The sequence below is a fragment of the Myxine glutinosa genome, chromosome 2 (assembly GCF_964187855.1).
Source record: "Myxine glutinosa chromosome 2, kmMyxGlut1.1, whole genome shotgun sequence".
Classification (NCBI taxonomy): domain Eukaryota; kingdom Metazoa; phylum Chordata; class Myxini; order Myxiniformes; family Myxinidae; genus Myxine; species Myxine glutinosa.
The window spans coordinates 55,896,048-55,915,207 of NC_136262.1; the positions used below are offsets into that span (position 1 = coordinate 55,896,048).

The 19,160-nt window shown below is 47.8% G+C and overlaps 1 protein-coding gene across 3 annotated transcripts in view; it reads right to left on the reverse strand.

The window, feature by feature from the left end:
• Window positions 1-19,160, reverse strand: part of LOC137421782 (protein argonaute-1) — an 88,673-nt gene that overhangs the window by 19,878 nt on the left and 49,635 nt on the right. The window contains exon 16 of one of the 3 annotated variants that reach the window (XM_068108178.2): window positions 10,078-10,743. The exons of the other annotated variants lie outside the window; for them this stretch is intronic. Within the exon in view, the coding sequence (XP_067964279.1) occupies window positions 10,708-10,743 (36 nt within the window). The 3' untranslated portion in view covers window positions 10,078-10,707. Of the gene's footprint in view, window positions 1-10,077; window positions 10,744-19,160 lie in introns of those variants that run through there. 3 annotated transcript variants of the gene reach the window in all.

The following is a 19,160-nucleotide window of genomic DNA, read 5'->3' on the forward strand; positions in this document are numbered from 1 at the left end:
ATACGCGCTCTGCCTCGCTGACTTTGAGATACGCTCCACGGATTCCTGCTACGTGCACGACCGTGGTCAACGCCCCTGCCGCGAACATCCCCGGCTGTAGTGTCCTGGGGTTGGAGCGATCCTTGGGGGTATCCGCCAAACGAGCCCGTACGGGCAAACTGCATGAGCGGCCGCGCTTTGGGCGCATTCCCCTCTTCCTCCCCTTCCCCGAACGAGTCTGAGGGCCCTTGTCTGGGTACGTAAGTAAGGCCGTTAAGATTCTTCGCTGTGTCCCTTTTCTATGAATACTGTACATTTGTGAATAAATCCTGTGGTTTGTTTCCAACGTGGCCGTCATTGTCCCTTCACCATTGGCCGAGCATTGCACGAATTAAAACCGCTCGATCGGGTTCAACAGTGATTAACGGCACGAGTTACGCGACGCACAAACCGCTCGAGCGTGCAAGACCAGCGTGACTCATGCGAGGTTCAGTCCCCATTCTCACAGCTGCGTGTGTCGAAGGTACTCGGGTCGTGACCGTTAACCCTTCCACGCGTAGCTGTGGGCTCGGCGGCTGGAATTGCTTAGCAATCCGTCCCCCACGATGTAGTGTGGGTGGCGGCCTCGTGGACTCAGAGCTCGAGGGGGAGCAGGGCTTAACCCCCCTCAGTACGTCGACGAGCTCGAGATCCGCAACAAAATTGGTGTCGGGAGTGGAATATTTGGACCTGGAGTGTGCTTCATGTACTCAAAATTACGAGCGTGTACGAAATTTAGTTTAAAAACAAAAAAAAATTGAGTTCGTGCAATGGCTGGCCAAGACGACCAGGTGCCGGTGGGAATAGAAAATGTCGACGAATTAATGACCCAGGACCAGCAGGAAGAATTGTTGGAAGGGAAAGTTGATGAGGGTGCAGCAGGAGGGGGAGAAAATGGCGGCACCTCGCACATGGCAGCGGAGGCCGAGGCAGCGGTGCCGATGGATATGGGCCCATTTATGGCGCAACTCAGGGCATATATGGGTGAATTGAATAATCGGATGGATACCCAGAGGGAGGAAACAAACTGCAACATGAAGGAGATGGCTAATCGGATGGACACCATGGGGGAGGAAATTGGGCGTCAGATGAGCAGGGAGATAGCAGTGGTACGCGACGAGGTGAAGCGGTACGAGGAGCGCGTGGAGAGGGGGTTGAAGCAGAGCACGGCCAAACTGACTGGGGCTATGGGAGTAGTGACGCAGCATGTAGAGAAACCGACGAAGGTCGAGTTAGAAGAGAAAATTTTGGGGGCGCAGCAGGAAATAGTAGGGGCGCGACGGGAAATAGAGGTGAAACACACACACCAACAGAAGCTGGAGGAGGTAACTTTGGAAAAAGAAGAAATAATTGAAATTAAAAAGAGACGAGGAGAGACAGGGAGTGAACTGAGGGAGGAAGTTAAGGAGTATGTACAAAGTTTGTGTTCGCACCGTGATGTCATGCTTGCTGACCAAATGGGAAGTTTGCAGGTGCTGGCAGAGAAGTGGGGGAAGGAGAGCCCCGAGGTGAGTTATAATTGCGGGAATGTGTTTGGTGCGAACGGGTACTCGGCGAGCTTGGGGGTCGGGATAGACCCGGGCGGTCATGAAGGGCCCATTGTGAGGGGTGAGACTGACATGGAGTGCGTGGAGAGAGAGTGCGTACCGGAGTGTGTGGAGAGAGGGAGTGCGTACCGGAGTGTGTGGAGAGAGAGTGCGTACTGGAGTGTGTGGGGCGAGAGTGCACACCGGAGTGTGTGGAGCGAGAGGGCACACCGGAGTGTGTGGAGCGAGAGGGCACACCGGAGTGTGTGGAGGAAGTGTGCGCACCGGAGGGTGGGGGGGCAAGAGTGCACACCGGTGTGTGTGGAGCGAGAGTGCACACCGGAGTGTGTGGAGCGAGAGGGCACACCGGAGTGTGTGGAGCGAGAGGGCACACCGGAGTGTGTGGAGCGAGAGGGCACACCGGGGTGTGTGATAACAGAGTGTGTGAAAGGTGTGTGTGCGCCTGGGTGTGCGAGTATGGAGTGGGTAGCGGGTTGTGATGACGCGGCCCAAGCATCGATGCCGACCGGGGTAGCGCTTAGCGGGACGAGTAGCATACGCGAGCCCCCAGTGAGTTGTGTGCCGTGGGGACCGGAGGGAATCGGTGCTGCGTCGGTCTCGCAAGGACCGGCGTGCACGATTCGTGCCTCCGGCACCCGCAGAGTATTGTTGGCGCCGTACCGCGGCAAGGGGCGATCGGCAGGTTTTGAGGGGAGATTTGGATTTTCGGAGCCACACACCTTACCGGGTGAGGTGCTCTGACCGTGGCTGGTTGGGGTCATTGTGCGTGGGACCAAAGGGCCACGCGCAGGGATGGAGCCCGGCACCTATGCCCATCAATTCCACCCCCCTCGGATTGTCGATGCCGGACGGATAACCCATACAGGCGACCAACCACCCACATGGTTCACTCGGCCCTTAAAGGCCGAGCCGCGACAAAGTTCTTCCACATGGAGGGGCTCGTAGTTTAGAGGACTGCGGGGAGTAGTGTACCCCACGTGGGGGAATGGTAGTGTGACAATTCCTCACATGGGGGGGCCCATGAGCATTAGTTTAGGGGGATGGCAGTGTTAGGCCCATGGAGGGGCCAGCAATGGTTGCCTCCATGGGGCACCGAAGCTAGCCGAGGGAGGGGTAGGATAATGATAGGGATTTAGAGCGACCTTAGGGACAGGATTTAAGTAGTGACATGAACTGTAGAGGGGACGTAGAGAGTTTAGGTGGTTGTTAAAGAAAAGGGTGTGCATAGTTTAAAGGGACGACGAGGGAAGCACGAGTTGTAGGGGAAATTAGTTAGATAGGTGATGCTGTGTGTAAGTGTGAATTGTGTTGAGGTGTGCGAATAAATTGTGTGGAATGCATGGTGCGAAGGATTGAATGGGGGGAAGTGGAACCCATTCACGAAAGCCCGGGTGGGTAGTTTAAAGCTAGTTAGAGGGTTCAGGTAAATTGCATGGATATTGACACCTGTGGTGCTGATGGTAGAAAGTAGTGTTTTGTGAGGTGCAGGAGACGGTGGAATGGCTGGGCGTGTGGTTTAATTGGTGAGTATGGTTATTGAGGCACCCCGTCACTGGTAGCTTGTCGGCCAGGTAAGGCCGCATGTAGGCTCTGGGAGCCGGTTAGTTTAGCGTGTGAGTGGGGCCCGAGGATCCAAGGGAAGGACCCGGGTTGCCCAATGCCAAGGTGGGCATCGAGGGGGTAAGCGCCAGGGAGGGCCTTCCCCAGGTAGATTAGTTGTGAGGAGCAGGCAAGCTCGGGAGGTGGCTCCAGTGACGGAGGAGCGCAGGTAGGTAGACCTGCTGGTAGAGCCACACGACCCAGCCCCGAAATTGTGCGAGGGCACAGGGAGAAAATTTGTTGGGTGAGACCCAAATTCAGGAGGGCACAACAGTGTGGGCAATGGGAATTCGGGTTCTTAGAACCACATAGTTTAAAGAGGCCTACTGGCAGGGTACACCCGGGGAGTTTAAAAAAAGTAATGTTATTGGTGTAGTTAGGATGTGAGACCCCTTCGCACCATCCACAACCATTCACCTCGGAGGACGAACTTCACACCGAGAGGCTCTGTAAGCTGTTTGGAAAGTGAGATGCATCACGACATGAGTGAAACATTGTTTTGTTCCATCCCTTCCTTCCTGGGAGAACCTGGGAGGGATTTGCGGACGAATTTGGCATTCGAGGGGGATATGGGAGACAAGACGTAGAGACGAATTCTAAATACAAGGGGGCTAGGGTAGTGTAGCCAACGGTGGAGGGTACGTATGACTAGGGACGAGCTTGCGCCGCTCACTCTGCCGTGTTCCTCTCACCACACCGGGTATGGTGGTGCCTGGTCACCTTGTTTTTCGTATGCCACTGTTTGCTTTTCCTTGTGCTTGTTGCGCCTCGTTTTCCTCCCCGCCCCAGGACCATTTGGAGGCCGACCTGTGGCAGCATCTTGCTGCCAATTCATCTTGCACCTATGGACCACCTGTTGGGTGGCACTGGCACACACACACATGGATCACCTGTCAAGTGGCACTGACGCCACGCATTTGGACCACGTGTCGAGTGGCCCTGCTCTTGAATAAAGAATGATCCATGTGTGCAATTTGAGAAGATTTAGATGGCCCTGATCTTCAAATGGCCTGTATGCCGGTCAGGGCCAGCCGGTTTTTGTTAGCCCGCACACCACAAGAAGATGATAACAAGCAGCAAGTGCCTTCGTTTTCCTCCTCCATTTCTTTCCTCAAGTGCAGATCCTGGGTTGTAGTGTTGTAAATAAAGGTTAAGTTCTGTGTTGTAAATATAAGAATGTTGCCCACCGGCTATGTGTTTAGTTCAAAATTCCGGAAATGCACGAACAGTTGTGGGTGTGAGTCTGTTAGATTAGCTGCTCAACGCATTAGGAGGGACATATCTAGAGTAAATAATGTCGCACACATGGGTTAGAGTAAATGTTAGAGGGATTACATCTATGTGTCACACTAATGGGAAAAGTAAAATTGAATACCAGACTCTATCGGTCGTTCCGACTGAGGTCGACTCGGGACGAGTCTGGTCGGAGAGGGGGGTCGTGTTGCGGTTTTGTAAATAAAGGCAAACCCCCCCCCCCCCCCCCCCCAATAGTTAGTTACACCACAACATGTAGCCTCATTTAGTTAGTTATTTCTTATTAAATGTGGTCTAGTCTCCTTCCCATTGTTAGTATGCGTTGAGGCAGGTGGAGTAATGGTAGGCCTCATTGCAGCCTGAAGTGCCGTGTCATGGGCCTAGGACAAGTCTTGCAGGCCCGAGGGAGGAGCTGGAGGGAGTGGCCGGAGAGCAGCAAGCAGTCAATGGGAGCTGAAGGGAGTGGCCAAGGGTCACCAATAAGGGGCTGTCACGACACGTGACCCCAGGCGGCCAATGGAGGCCCGTGGAACATTCGAGTGGGGCTCCGGGGGGGGGCTATAAAACCCGGCCCGGACCCCCGCTCTCTATCTCTGGATTCTCTGACCCGGGACTCTGAACGCTCTCTCTCTGCCCCGTCGCTCTCTCTGCCTGGACTCCCTGCATACGCGCTCTGCCTTGCTGATCTTGAGATACGCTCCTCGGATTCCTGCTACGTGCGAACATCCCCGGCTGTAGTGTCCTGGGGTTGGAGCGATCGTTGGGGGTATCCGCCAAACTGCAAGAGCGGCCGCGCTTTGGGCGCATTCCCCTCTTCCTCCCCTTCCCCAAACGAGTCTGAGGGCCCTTGTCTGGGTACGTAAGTAAGGCCGTTAAGATTCTTCGCTGTGTCCCTTTTCTATGAATACTGTACATTTGTGAATAAATCCTGTGGTTTGTTTCCAACCGAGCCGTCATCGTCCTTTCACCATTGGCTGAGCATTGCACGAATTAAAACCGCGGGTTCAATAGTGATTAACGGCACGAGATACGCGACGCACAAACCGCTCTGGCGTTCAAGACCAGCATGACTCGTGCGAGGTTCAGTCCCCATTCTCACGGCTGCGTGTGTCGAAGGTACTCGGGTCGTGACCGTTAACCCTTCCACGCGTAGCTGTGGGCTCGGCGGCTGGAATTGCTCAGCAATCCGTCCCCCACGAGTGTAGTGTGGGTGGCGGCCTCGTGGACTCGGAGCTCGAGGGGGAGCAGGGCTTAACTCCCCCTCAGTACGTCGACGAGCTCGAGATCCGCAACAATATGTTAGACAGAGCTAATGGCCAAAAATTCTGTGGTGATCTTGTGGCCATAGAGGCCGAATACTACTTGAATTGATTAAGCACAGCAACCGATACTGAAGCTATCTGAGAGAAAATAAGCATCTCAAAGTCATCAAAGACAAATGAGAAAATTGCTAAGGCCGGAAGTTTTCCCGAAGTTGTAAAATATGTGGAAACTTGGAGGTCACGCAAGATTGGAGGTCACGTTTCTTTCGAGGCTGTCCATGCGCTCACGCTTTCGAAGTCAAGTAATTTTTTCACAGTTGTGTTTTTGTCGTGGCTGTATCTGTCTTTCGGTGTGTGTACTTGTGGTGTGTCTTTGGTAAGATTCTCGGTGTTGATTTTTCGTACCTGCATACAAAATCGTTGGTTAATTTGTGTCGCGTATTCTGAGGCCTAGTAGGGTGTCCAACCTTGGGGCCTTGTTTTTCTCTCAGTGGTTCGTCGATTGCGCTGCAATTACTTTCGTTCCCTGTTTTTTGGCCCAGTCTTTCACCCCCATACTTCCTTGTTTAAAATCTCAACTCAGGAAAAAAAAAAACCCAAAAAATATTTCCTTCTCTGCTCCAATTCGTTCATTCGTTGTTCTTATTTCGTTCTTCGACTTTCGACCTGTCAATTTCCCGACCCGGATCTCAGTCAACGGAGCAACTTCTCTGCTGGACTTGGTTATGACGATCTTCCCTGAAAATGTCTGCTGCTCTTCTTCTGCTCCAATCGGCTCATCTGATCATGTGCTTGTTAAAGTGGACATCTCTCTGACCATTCTCAGAGAGCCTCTTCAGGGTCGACGAGTCTGGCATTTCACTCAGGCCAACTGGCACGGTCTTCAAGCAGCCATCAATCATCTGGACTGGTCTCCCATCTCTACCGCCTCTGACATCAACTCATCCTGGGAATTCTTCCAAAGTAAATTGCTCTCTCTCATGCAAAAATTTATCCCATCTCGTCTTCAGTTGTCATACCCTTCCTCCCGTCCATGGTACACGGAATTTGTGGTGAGGCTGTTGCCCAGAAACAACTTGCTTTCGTCTCCTGGAAAGCAAATCCAACGGAAGGAAATCTCATTTCCTTTCACAAAGCCCGAAACAAGTGTGTGTCCACCCTCAGGAGAGCCAGGAAACAATATCTCTCCGTTCGCAGGACCGAACTCTCTTATCTGTCTCCCTCTTCCAAATCCTGGTGGCGTCTGGTCAAATCTGTTTCTGGTGTTTGTTCCCCCTCCATCCCCTCCCTCACCTCAAACGGCTTAACGGCTGACTCTGCACGTGAAAAAGCTGAATGCCTCAACTCTGTGTTTGCCTCTAAATCTTGTGTCCCAAACCCATCCCTCTCTGTACCCACCGTACCCAGTCGTACCCAGCTGCTCCTGGACTGTGTCCTTTCCTCCTGACAAGGTGGAAAAGTTTCTGTCAACCCTCGACTCTGATTCTGCAACTGGACCTGACAGCATCAGCCCACGGGTCCTAAAATCCTGTTCTTCCGCTCTTTCACTCCCTCTCTCTGTTCTCTTCACACTCTCTTTTGCTCAAGGTCATCTGCCATCTGCTTGGAAATCAGCCAACATCACCGCTTTGCACAAAAAAGGTGAAACAACAGATCCTAGCAACTACAGACCAATCAGCCTTCTCCCAATTATCAGCAAAGTCATGGAATCCATCATTGCTTCAGATATGAAATCTTTCCTCTTCTCCAATGGCTTGATCTCTGATCATCAATTTGGTTTCAGGCCTGGTCACTCTACTCTGGACATGCTGCTTCTGCTTTCTCAACAATGGATGAAGGTCCTCAATGCCAAACAGGAAATTAGAGCTGTCTCCCTTGACATATCACGTGCCTTCGATACGGTCTGGCACCCCGCTCTGCTCACCAAACTCTCCCCCTTTGGTATCCATGGAAATCTCCACGCATGGCTGGCGGACTTCCTCTCTAGTCGTAGTCAACGTGTGGCCCTGAATGGGTTTCTCTCATCTCTTCTTCCTGTTCAGGCTGGAGTTCCCCAAGGCAGTGTTCTGGGCCCTGTGCTTTTTCTGGTCTTCATCAATGATCTCTCTGACTCTCTTGAAAATCCTCTCTATCTCTTTGCTGATGACTCTACTCTCTGTCGCTCCATTCCTCATCCCTCAGATCGGCAGTCTGCAGCCTCCTCACTCTCTGCAGACCTGGACAAAATCACAGACTGGGCAAACAAGTGGAACATGTCTTTCAATCCTGACAAATCTCACTCTTACGATGTCTCTCCGAAAAGACCGACTGTACAACCCTCCCATCCACTTTCTGAATAATCCTCTCCAAGAAGTTCTGTCACTCAATCTTTTGGGTCTCACTATCTGCCATGATCTTTCCTGGGAAAACCACATTTCAAATCTGGCCTCCAAAGCCAGTCGCCGACTGGGCATCCTCCGTCGTGCGAAGTCCTTCCTTGGCACAACTGAGCTCCTCACCACATACAAGGCTGTCATCCGCAGCTCAATGGAATACTGCTCTCCCCTCTGGGCTGGTGCTCCTGCCTCACACCTAGCTCGTCTTCACGCTGTTGAAACCAAAGCGTTCAGAACCATTGGAATCCCCCGCGACGAAGCTAACTCCAAGGGCTTCACTCACTCACCGCAGGCAGGTTGGTGGTCTTTCCCTCTTCTACCGACTCCTCTCTGGCCTTGCCCCCCCCCCCCCAGCTCTCTCTGGGCTCTGTCCCCCAAATATTCCTACAGGTCACACAAGATCTGCCTGCAACCCTCTTATGGTTAAACTGCCAAAATCAAGACTCTCTGCTCACCTTCACTCCTTCATTCCTCTTTTCTCCCGCCTCTGGAACAAACTCCCTCACTCTCTTCAATCCCACTCATCCCTACAGGTCTTTAAAACAGCTGTTCACCACCATCTCTTATCTTCCCCCATCCAAAACCTTGATCTTTTCTACCCCCACTAATTCACCCCAGATCCACCTTGTTTGAAATTCCAACTTCTTTCCTGGAAGTCCTGGCAGTGTCCATATGTTTTATACCTCTCCCACCCCCCCCCCTTCCCATGCCCCCGCCCCAAAGCCCTCTCCCTCCCACAGATCTCTCGATGTCTCCATGTCTCTCGGTCCCTGCTCTCAAATGTTGTGTTTGTGTCCTTCCCCCTCTCTCCCCATCTTGTCTACCGCTCCCGATGTTATTTGTTTTATGTGTCTGTTTGTCTTTCTGTGTGATTAATGTTCGCTCTTTCACGAGCCTCGATCTTGTATACAAAAAAAAAAAAAAAAAAAAAAAAAAAAAAAATCTCTATCTTCCCCCATCCAAAACTTTGATCTTTTCTACCCCCGCTAATTTCACCCCAAATCCACTTTTGTGAAATACCAACTTCTGTCCTGGAAGTCCTTGGTGTCCTTGTGTTTTATACTTCTCCGAACCCCCCCCCCCCCTTTCCCACGCCTCCTCCCCCCAAGCTCTCTCCCTCCCACACATCTCCCTGCTCTCAAATGTAATGTTTGTGTGCTTCCCCTTCTCTCCCCATCTTGTCTTCCGCTCCCTCTTTTTATATATTTTGTTTGTCTGGTTGGTTGGTTTGTTTGTGAAATAAATGTTAGCTCTTTCACGAGCCTCGATTCAGTATACAAAAAAAAAAAAAAAACACCCACAAAACCTACATGAAAAATGAGTTTCTTGAATATTTTTAGATGTGTGGAATCCAATGGCAGTCAGATGGCATAAATGTTGTGCTTCTGTCCCCAGAAGGCATGCACAAGGTATTAAATGATGCTCTTTTGGTTTGGGATTACAAATCTGAAACCTTTCAGATGGGCAACATTGTTAAAATAATCCGAAAGAAGCATTCAGGCTTTCAGGGTGCTTCCCACCAAACTGGCAGAACAAATCAATGTCAAGTTGTCTCGAGATACTTGTATCGATGAGACTAACCGGACCTGACTCAATAAATTACATTGTGGACTCAAGCTTGGTTGACCAGTCTAATTTGGTTTTAACATCCACTCACATCCACAACAAATCGATGTTGACTTGTCCTAAGATTCTTGTGTTGATGATATACTAATCGGGCTGGACTCAATAAATGGCATTGTGGACTCAAGCTTGGTTGACCAATCTAACTCGGTTTCAACATCCACTCATGGAAAATAAATAAACTACGGACTAAACAGCTCAACAAACTGGGAATTTCAATATCCTACAATAGAGTTATCCAGCTGGAAAAGTTAGACTTTTTTGATGTGGAAGCGCACAACTGTTGTTGGTGCCATGTACAACATATACTATAATCCATCCTCTACATCTGCACAGTCATCTTTCCATCGGATGGGCATAACTCTAGTTCGATCAACAACAACAACAACAACAACAACAGAGAATCCTGAAGCCATCAGGGAGCTCCAATTGTTTATCACAGACATTGTCGACAAAATCACACTTTCCAGATTCATACTCTACTGTACCTGCTGTAGCTCTATCTCCCAACAATAACCTCTGTGCCTAAAATAAAATTTCAGGAATTCTCTGACAGCCTCACCGAGGGTAAAGAGAAAGAGGATGTATGACTGCAAGAATTCCTGGCATTTGATAGAGCGGTTATAAAATGGACAGGCGTTATCATGGGCTGCATTCCATGACAGTCTCCAACCCAATATGATTGCCTCACCTGCCCTGACAGTACTTCGTCCAGTAACATATGAGAAATCAGATTCACCTGCAAGTGTCATATACGAGTGTCATACATCGAACACACCACGAGTGTCATAAAGCAAGTTACTGAATTTCTCAATCGAAGACAGATTCCGGATATGACATGATTGGACATTCAGTACTGATATGACATGATCCAAATATATTCAGTGGACATGGCCAGACACTTTAGGAGGCGATAAATGTTGATATGCTGGGGGCTTACACCAATAATTGGTCATATGGAATGCCCTCGGAGATTATGTGGAAGGTTCTGGCTGGATTGAAGCAATAACCGAAGGTGGAATTGCTACTTCAGGGACTGCAGACAGCTTCTTGAAAGGGACACATCTGAAAAGAACATGGCATGGCAACATTATGAAACCTCCCAAGACAAGCACTGATAAGAGGAACAATTTCTTTCTGATACAGGTCCCCTACAGGTCCCAATATTTTGCGTAGTAAAGCCATAACACTTTAACTAGAACGACACTCTTCAACGTCACGGGGTCGACCGATATGCCTCCATCCACATTTTACATCATTATACATATTTGTACCAAGTTTGATTTAAATCCATTCAGCTGTTCTCAAGTATCACATTTTTACCTGACATGACCTCTGACCTCTGACCTGTTGATGCCACAATCCAATCAGTTAATCTTTGCATCATATATAAATATTACAAGTTTGTTCAAAATCTCATCACTTGTTCACAAGTTGGCACGGCAACATATTTTTTTTACTTAACATGACCTCTGGCCTTTGACCTCTTAACCCCAAATTTTAATCAGTTCATGTTTACATCATTATACATACATGCACCACGTTTGATTTAAATCCCTTCAGCTGTTCACAAGTTATCACATTTTAACCTGATGTGACCTCTGACCTTTGATCTGTTGATTCCATAATCCAATCAGTTAATCTTTGCATCATATATACCGATACCAAATTTGTTCAAAATCCCATTACTTGTTCACAAGTTGTCGTGCCAACATAAATTTTACTAAACATGACCTCTGACCTTTGACCTCTTGACTTCAAAATCTAATCAGTTCATCTTTGCATCACATATACTTACACCAAATTTGTTCAAAATCCCATCACTTCTTCCACAAGTTGGCATGGCAACATAATTTTTACTTAACATGACCTCTGACCTTTGACCTCATGCCCACAAAATCTAATCAGTTAATCCTTACCTCATTATACATATCTGCACCAAGTTTGACGAAGATCCATTCGGACGTTCTTCAGTTATCACGGAAACGAAATAATTGTAACTTAATATGACCTCTGATCTTTGACCTCTTGACTGCAAAATCGAATCAGTTTATCTTTGAGTAATATATAATTATACCAAGTTTGGTGAAAATCCCATGACTGGTTCACATGTTAGCTTGGTAACAGAATTTTTACCTGACGGGACATCTCACATTGTTTTCCTGTTAGTTTCTTTGTCAAATTTCCGCTGCGTAATTTGTTGTGTATGTGTTATTGTGTGTTTCTATTTGGTTTTGGTTTTGTAGTTGCTGCAAATTTGTGTGTAATTAGTCGTTTCTTTGTTCGCGCATCGTGCGCCTCGTGCGGCCTGGTGTCTCGTGCGGCCTCCTCGTCTCGACTTGTGCCCCGCCCCCTATATCTCGTTTTTCTTTCACCTCTGCTCCTGCTTTCTCAAATCTACGTTCTCACTTAGAGACTTTTCCCAGATTGTTTTTCATGGTTTTGATTAAATATTTATTTAAATATGTTTAAACTGCAGCAATGATGCTGACGCCGCCCCCCCCCCCCCCCCCCCCCCAGAATTCCATGTTTTAAAAGTTTCCCAGTGTGTACCCTGGATAAGAATAGGTACGCCGTATCCCTGCGTGTCGTAAGAGGCGACTAAGAGGGTTGGCGTCAGGAAGGGCATCCGGCCATAAAAACATTGCCTCAAAAAGAGAACCATGACAATTACAACTACATGTGGGCAGGGTACAGCCCGAAGTGGAGATCGGTTTCTGAGGTTTGGGACAATGACAGGGAGATCAGGAGAAGTGGTGGAAGTATTGGTCAGAAGAAGAGTGGACATATGTTGTGTGCAAGAGACGAGATGGAAGGGAAGTGGTGTGAGAATGGTGAAGGGTAGGCAGGGACAGAAATACAAGTTTGTGTGGCAAGGGTGCCTGGAGGGCGTGAATGGTGTTGGTGTCCTGTTTTCTGAGGAGTTTGTAGACAGTGTGGTGAGTGTGACTAGAGTGAGTGATAGGTTGATGATGGTGAAAATGATGATTGGAAAGCTCTTGGTGAACGTCATCTCGGGATATGCTCTGCAGGTTGGTCGAAGCGATGAAGAGAAGGACAAGTTCTGGTGTGCGATAGAGAAGCTGATGGAAAACGTGAAAGATGAGGAAGTTGTTGTGGTAGGAGGAGACCTAAATGGACATGTGGGAAGGAGTATGGATGGTTTTGACGGAGTTCATGGGGGTTACGGATATGGTGTGAGAAATGGAGAAGGTGAAAGGATTTTGGAGTTTGCTGATGGAGCTGATTTGTTGATTTGTAATACTCAGTTCCAGAAAGAGGATAATAAGCTTGTTACATACACGTCAGGTGGGTCGACGACAACCGTCGACTACCTGATGGTGCGTAGGCGAGATAGGGGGCACCTCCGGGACACAAAGGTGATCCCGGGGGAGGAGGCTGTTTCACAGCACCACTTGGTTGTCTGCGACGTAAGGGTGAAAGGTGCGAGGAGAGCTCGGCGGGTGAAGTACCAACCGAGAATGAAGGTGTGGAGGTTGAAAGAGGTGACAGTAAGGGAGGCATTAAAAGAGAGGCTGAGTAGGGTCGAGGATGATGTGGTTGAGCTTGAAAGTGGTTGGATGTCAATGAAAGCTAGTCTGTTGGGAGCCGTTGGTGAGGTATGTGGATGGACAAAAGGACCACCGAGGCACTCGGAAACATGGTGGTGGGATGATGAAGTTGGAAAGAGGATTGACGAGAAGAGGAAGAAGTTCAAGGAGTGGCAGAAGGCGAAGGGTACGGGAGCAGAAACAGCAGAGCATGAAAGTTATAAGGCAGCCAGGAAGACTGCAAAGAAAGAGGTAGCAAAGGCCCAGGAGGCATGTAGGAAAATGTTCTGAGGACGCTTGGATTCGAAAGAGGGTCAGAAAGCAGTATTCAGGATTGCAAAGCAGATAGCGAAAGAGAGGTGTGATGTGATGGGGGTGAGTTGCTTGAAGGATGAAGTGGGACAAATCGTTGTCGACCCAGATGGAATTAAAGGAAGATGGAAAAGATATATGGAAATGCTGTTGAATACAGAGAATGAATGGGATGGCAACATAGAGAGTAACCCAGTTTTAGGACCGGCAGAGAAGATAACTGAGAAGGAAGTTGAGGAAGCGATAAAAGCAATGAAGGGTAGAAAAGCGGGAGGGCCGACGGGAGTTGTGGGAGATATGTTGAAGGCAGCAGGAAGTTGGGGTGTGAAGAGAATGACAGAGATCTGTAATCTGGTGGTGAAAGAAGGCCGCATTCCAGTGGATTGAGAACTGAGTACCCTCGTCCCTCTATACAAGGGGAAAGGTGACCCTCTGGAGTGTGGTTTGTACCGAGCGATAAAGTTATTGGAGCATGGAATGAAGGTATTGGAAAGGGTGTTGGAGAGGAGGATAAGGAAGAAAGTGAAGATCGACGAAATGCAGTTTGGATTCATGCCAGGAAGAGGAACGACAGACACGCTTTTCATTGTGAGGCAGTTGCAGGAGAAGTACATGGAGAAGAGGAAGAAGTTGTTTCTTGGGTTTGTTGATCTGGAGGAAGCATTCGATCGGGTTCCACGCAAAGTATTGACATGGGCATTGAGGAAGTTAGGAGTGGAGGAATGGTTGATCAGAGTAGTGATGGCAATGTACAAAAGAGCGCGCACAGCTGTAAGGATGAAGGACGGGAACAGTGGTGAGTTTGAGGTGAAGGTGGGAGTGCATCAGGGGTCGGTACTAAGTCCACTACTATTTGTAGCTGTGATGGAGGTGCTGGCTCAGAACGTAAAGGAGGGTTTACCGTGGGAGTTGTTGTATGCAGATTATCTGGTGTTGATTGCGGAAAGTATGGATGGACTGAAGGAAAAGATGAACACGTGGAAGGAATGTATGGAGACAAAAGGTCTGAAGGTGAATATCGGAAAGACGAAGGTGATGTGGTAAAGCATGTGGTGAGGTGGAAAGAACTGGGAAGTGGCCCTGTGCTGTGTGTAGGAAGGGTGTCGGAGTGAACTCCATTCAGTGTACAATGTGCGCTGAGTGGGTTCATCAAAAATGTAGTAGTCTGAGAGGGTCATTAACCAGTGTGGCAGCTACATTCAAATGTAAGGTGTGCACAGAGGGAGCTGCAGATGGAGGAAATGTTGAGTTGGATCTTGGAGACGGCGTGAAGCTGGAAGGTGTGAAAACATTTTGCTACCTCGGAGACATGCTGAATGGAGAAGGTGGATCAGACTCGGCAACGGTTGCTCGAGTGAGATGTGCATGGAAGAAGTTTCTGGAATTGAGTGGCGTGCTGATGATGAGGGGAGTGTCGTTGAAGCTGAAGGGAAAGGTGTATGCTGCATGTGTGAGAAGTGTTATGATTTATGGGAGCGAGACATGGGTAATGAACGTAGAGCAGCAACAAAGGTTGGAAAGGGTGGAAATGCGAATGGTTCGACGGATGTGCGGAGTATCGTTGAGAGAGAGGAAGACAAATGATGAATTGCGAAAGAAGATGGGAATAGAGCCTGTGATTGATGCTGTGAAGAGGAACAGGTTGAGATGGTTTGGTCATGTGTTGAGGAAGGATAAAAGTGACTGGTTGAGAAGAGTGATGGAAATGAATGTAGAAGGAAGTAGAAGACGGGGAAGACCGAGAAAGACTTGGCTAAAGATGGTGGAAGAAGAAATGCGGGCAAGGGGGTTAACAAGGAGATATGCAGAAAATAGGGCAAAATGGAGAAGATTGTCATGGGGACCGCAAGACTAACCCCCGCTCTAGCAGGGAAAATGGCCTTTAAAATGCATGTTGTTGTTGTTGTTGTTGTTGGGACATCTCACATTTGGCCTTTGACCTCTTGAACCCAAAATCTAATCAGTTAATCTTTACATCATTATACATATCTGTACAAAGTTTGAATTAGATCCCTTCAGCCATTGTCAAGTTTTAGACCTATCACAGACTTAGACCTTTGACCTCTTCACCACAAAATCAAATAAGTTCATCTTTGCAGCGGCTAGGGTGCCAGCTTAGGATCCTAGGATCCTGGGTTCGTATCCCGGTCGATCGCTGAATTAACACCAGGGGGGTTGACTCAGCCTGTCATCCTTCCGAGGTCGGCAAATTGAGTACCAGTTCACTGGTAATTCCCTGTTTGTCGTAAAAGGCGACAAAAAGGGTTGGCGGCAGGAAGGGCATCCGGCCGTAAAACATTGCTTCAAAAAGGGGACCAAAAAACAACAACAACCACGGTCCCCGAAAAAGGCCAACCCCCGCTTGCGGGGAAAATGGCCTCTAAAGGTGGGGTTTTTTTTTTTGCATCATAATACATACTTGCACCAACTTGGGTCAGATTCCCATCACTGGTTCACAAGTTATCGCAGTAAAAGCATTTTTACCTAAACATGACTGATCTCTGACCTTTGGCCTTTGACCTCGTAAACCCAAAATCGAATCAGTTCATCTTAACTCATTATACATACATGCACCATGTTTGACTTCAGCCGTTCTCAAGTTATTGCGGTAACGAAAACCTATCACGCCAGAGAGACAACCTGAAAACATAATTCATCTGGCGACTTCGTTGGCGGAGGCATGATATTTGATGAAATGTCCAGAAACTCGAACTTGTGCTGCAACTTAAAATAAAGCGATGTACCAAGATTCAGGTTTAAATGTTGTAGGGTAAGGGGAAAGTTCTGGAAAACTGACCCATGCATAATATGTGATATTTTCCAAATCCAAAAAACTCAGTGGGAAATTGGCAAAAAACCCCCGAAACTCAAACGTGTTCTATAACTTGCAATAAAGCTACATACCATGTTTCAGTTGAAGATGTTAAAGAGGTAAGGAGAAAAACTTTAGAAAACAACAGGTTGGACGGACAGATGGACAGAAAGACCTATAGCAAAGAGAGCAAACCTATAGGCCCCTCCGGTGAAACTGGTAGATGTGGATAACAATTCCTTGTGTTGTCCATGTTATTGCCATTATAAATGGCATGCACCATGTTTTCGGTAACATTTAAATGTGCTTTAACTCTGCAGTATACAGCACACAAAGTGAGTGATGTATTAGTGAGAGTTAGACAACAAGCAGCAAACATGCCCCCAAACCAGAGGGATGGCAGTGAACCAAACAAATCACAACTCAGATACCAGTCTGGATGACTATTTCTGAAGCTGAGAGGGCTTTACAGTCAACCCTTCTTAATCCAACCCCGTTTAATCCGGAAATCTCGCTATCCAACCAAAACATCCAGGAACAGATTTCCATCATTCATTTTATCCCTCTAATCCACAAAATCGTTTCACCGACAATCTCGCTAATCCGACATCGGGTGCTGGGAACAAAGTCGTCTGGATTAACGAGGGTTGTCTGTATACTTATATATATATATATATATTTATATACATACATACACAGTGCCGATAGAAAGTCTACACACCCTTTCGAAATTTTCACCTTTTATTGCCTCATAGCCTGGAATTAAATTGCATTCAATCAGACTTTTTCCACCTTTATTTACACATCGCAACCCACAACTTCCAAGTGAAAAACAAATTCAACAAACTTCAGAAAATTAATCAAAATACAAAAGTAGAATATCTTGGTTGGATTGGTGGTGGAAGCATACATTGGTGGTGGAAGAATACCCCACTGAGTTAATACTTGGTGGAAGCACCTTTGACAGCAATTACAGCTGCTGAGTTTGTTGGGATAGGTTCCAACCAACTTTGCACACCTTGATTGGGCAATATTTGCCTATTCTTCTGCACAAAACTGTTAAAGCTCAGTCAAGTTGCGTGGGGAGCGTTGATGGACAGCAATCTTCAAGTCATGCCACAAACTTTCAATTGGATTTAGGTCAGGGCTCTTCCTGGGCCAAACAATGACATTTATCATTTTGTTCCTTAGCCACTCCAGTGCAGCTTTAGCTGTATGCTTTGGGTCGTTGTCATGCTGAAAGGTGAACTTCCGTCCCAATTTCAGCTTTCTTGCAGAGGGTAGCAGGTTTCCTCTCGGATTTGTCTGCATTTTGCTCCATCCATTTTCCCTTCTATCCTGACAAGTGCCCCAGTCCCTGCTGAGGAGAAACAACATCCCCATAACATGATGCTGCAACCACCATGCTTCACAGTAGGGATGGTGTTCGTTGGGTGATGTGCTGTTTTGGGTTTTTGTCAAACGAGATATATATATATATATATGAATGAATGAATGAATGATCGTTTTAAGGCCAATTTCCCCGCTAGAGCGGGGGTTAGCCTTGCGGGCCCCATGATAATCATGGTTCCCTGCTTGAGGCAATGTTTTTATGGCCGGATGCCCTTCTTGACGGCAACCCTTGGTCGCCTCTTACGATGCGCAGGGATACGGTGTACCTATTCTAAACCGGGGTACACACCGGGATCATTCATCCCAGCAAGCTGGTACTCAATTTGCCGACCTCGGAAGGATGACAGGCTGAGTCAACCACCCTGGTGTTAATTTAGCGATCGAACGGGATTCGAACCCAGGATCCTAGGATCCCAAGCCAGCACCATAACCGCTAAGCCAACACCAGGCATATGTATGTGTATATATGTATGTATGTATGTATATATGTATGTACGTACGACGTCGTATGTATGTACGACGAACCGATCGACGTGTGCATGTGCACATGTGCATGGATTTGCAAATGCCTGCCTGTACGTCGTCATTTCTGCATATATCGCATCGTCCAAAAATAAAGAAGCAAGCAACTTCGGCCGCTCGAGGAAAGACGGGCACGCCTACGACTCGGAGGCGAGCGTCGATCCCCGGGGTGGCCAGGTTCACGGAACCCTGAGCCCGTTCGTTCGTCACAGACGACATGACACGACCACCGGTGAAACTGCTCGGACACGTTGGGTAAAGCACGCCGTGGTGAAGCGGGCCACTCGGCACACAAGCCAGCTCACGGTCGACACGTCTGTGCCGGTCACCCCGTTCGAGGAGAAGACCCGACTGATAGAAAACAACGGAGGGACTCCCGACGGGGAGCGGCAAAGATTCAGGGCGAAGCCGCAGCCTCCTCCAGTTATTTACTCTAGTTTTACGGTGTTTGTCTTCATTTTAAGGCATTTTAAAGACATTACGGCCGGTTTACGTCAAAAACCGAGTTACGTCACGGCTTATGGAACCAATAAATGGCGTAGGCCGGGGTATTACTGTATATATATATATATATATATATATATATATATATATATATATATATATATATATATATATATATATATATATATATATATATATACATACATACATATATCTGTGCAGCATCTGTCCTGTGTTGTCCTGTCACTGAACTACTTTCTCAAACTTTTGTGAAATCGTACCAAACTTCTGGTATGCACATATCTCTCCCGTCGGTATGTCCTAAGGGTATTGTTTTTGAAAAATTTTCCAATTTATTTATTAATTTTTTTGGGGGAATGTTTTGGGGAATTTTTTTTTTTCAACTTCAATTGTTTATAAAATGTGATATCACGTATATTACAAATACA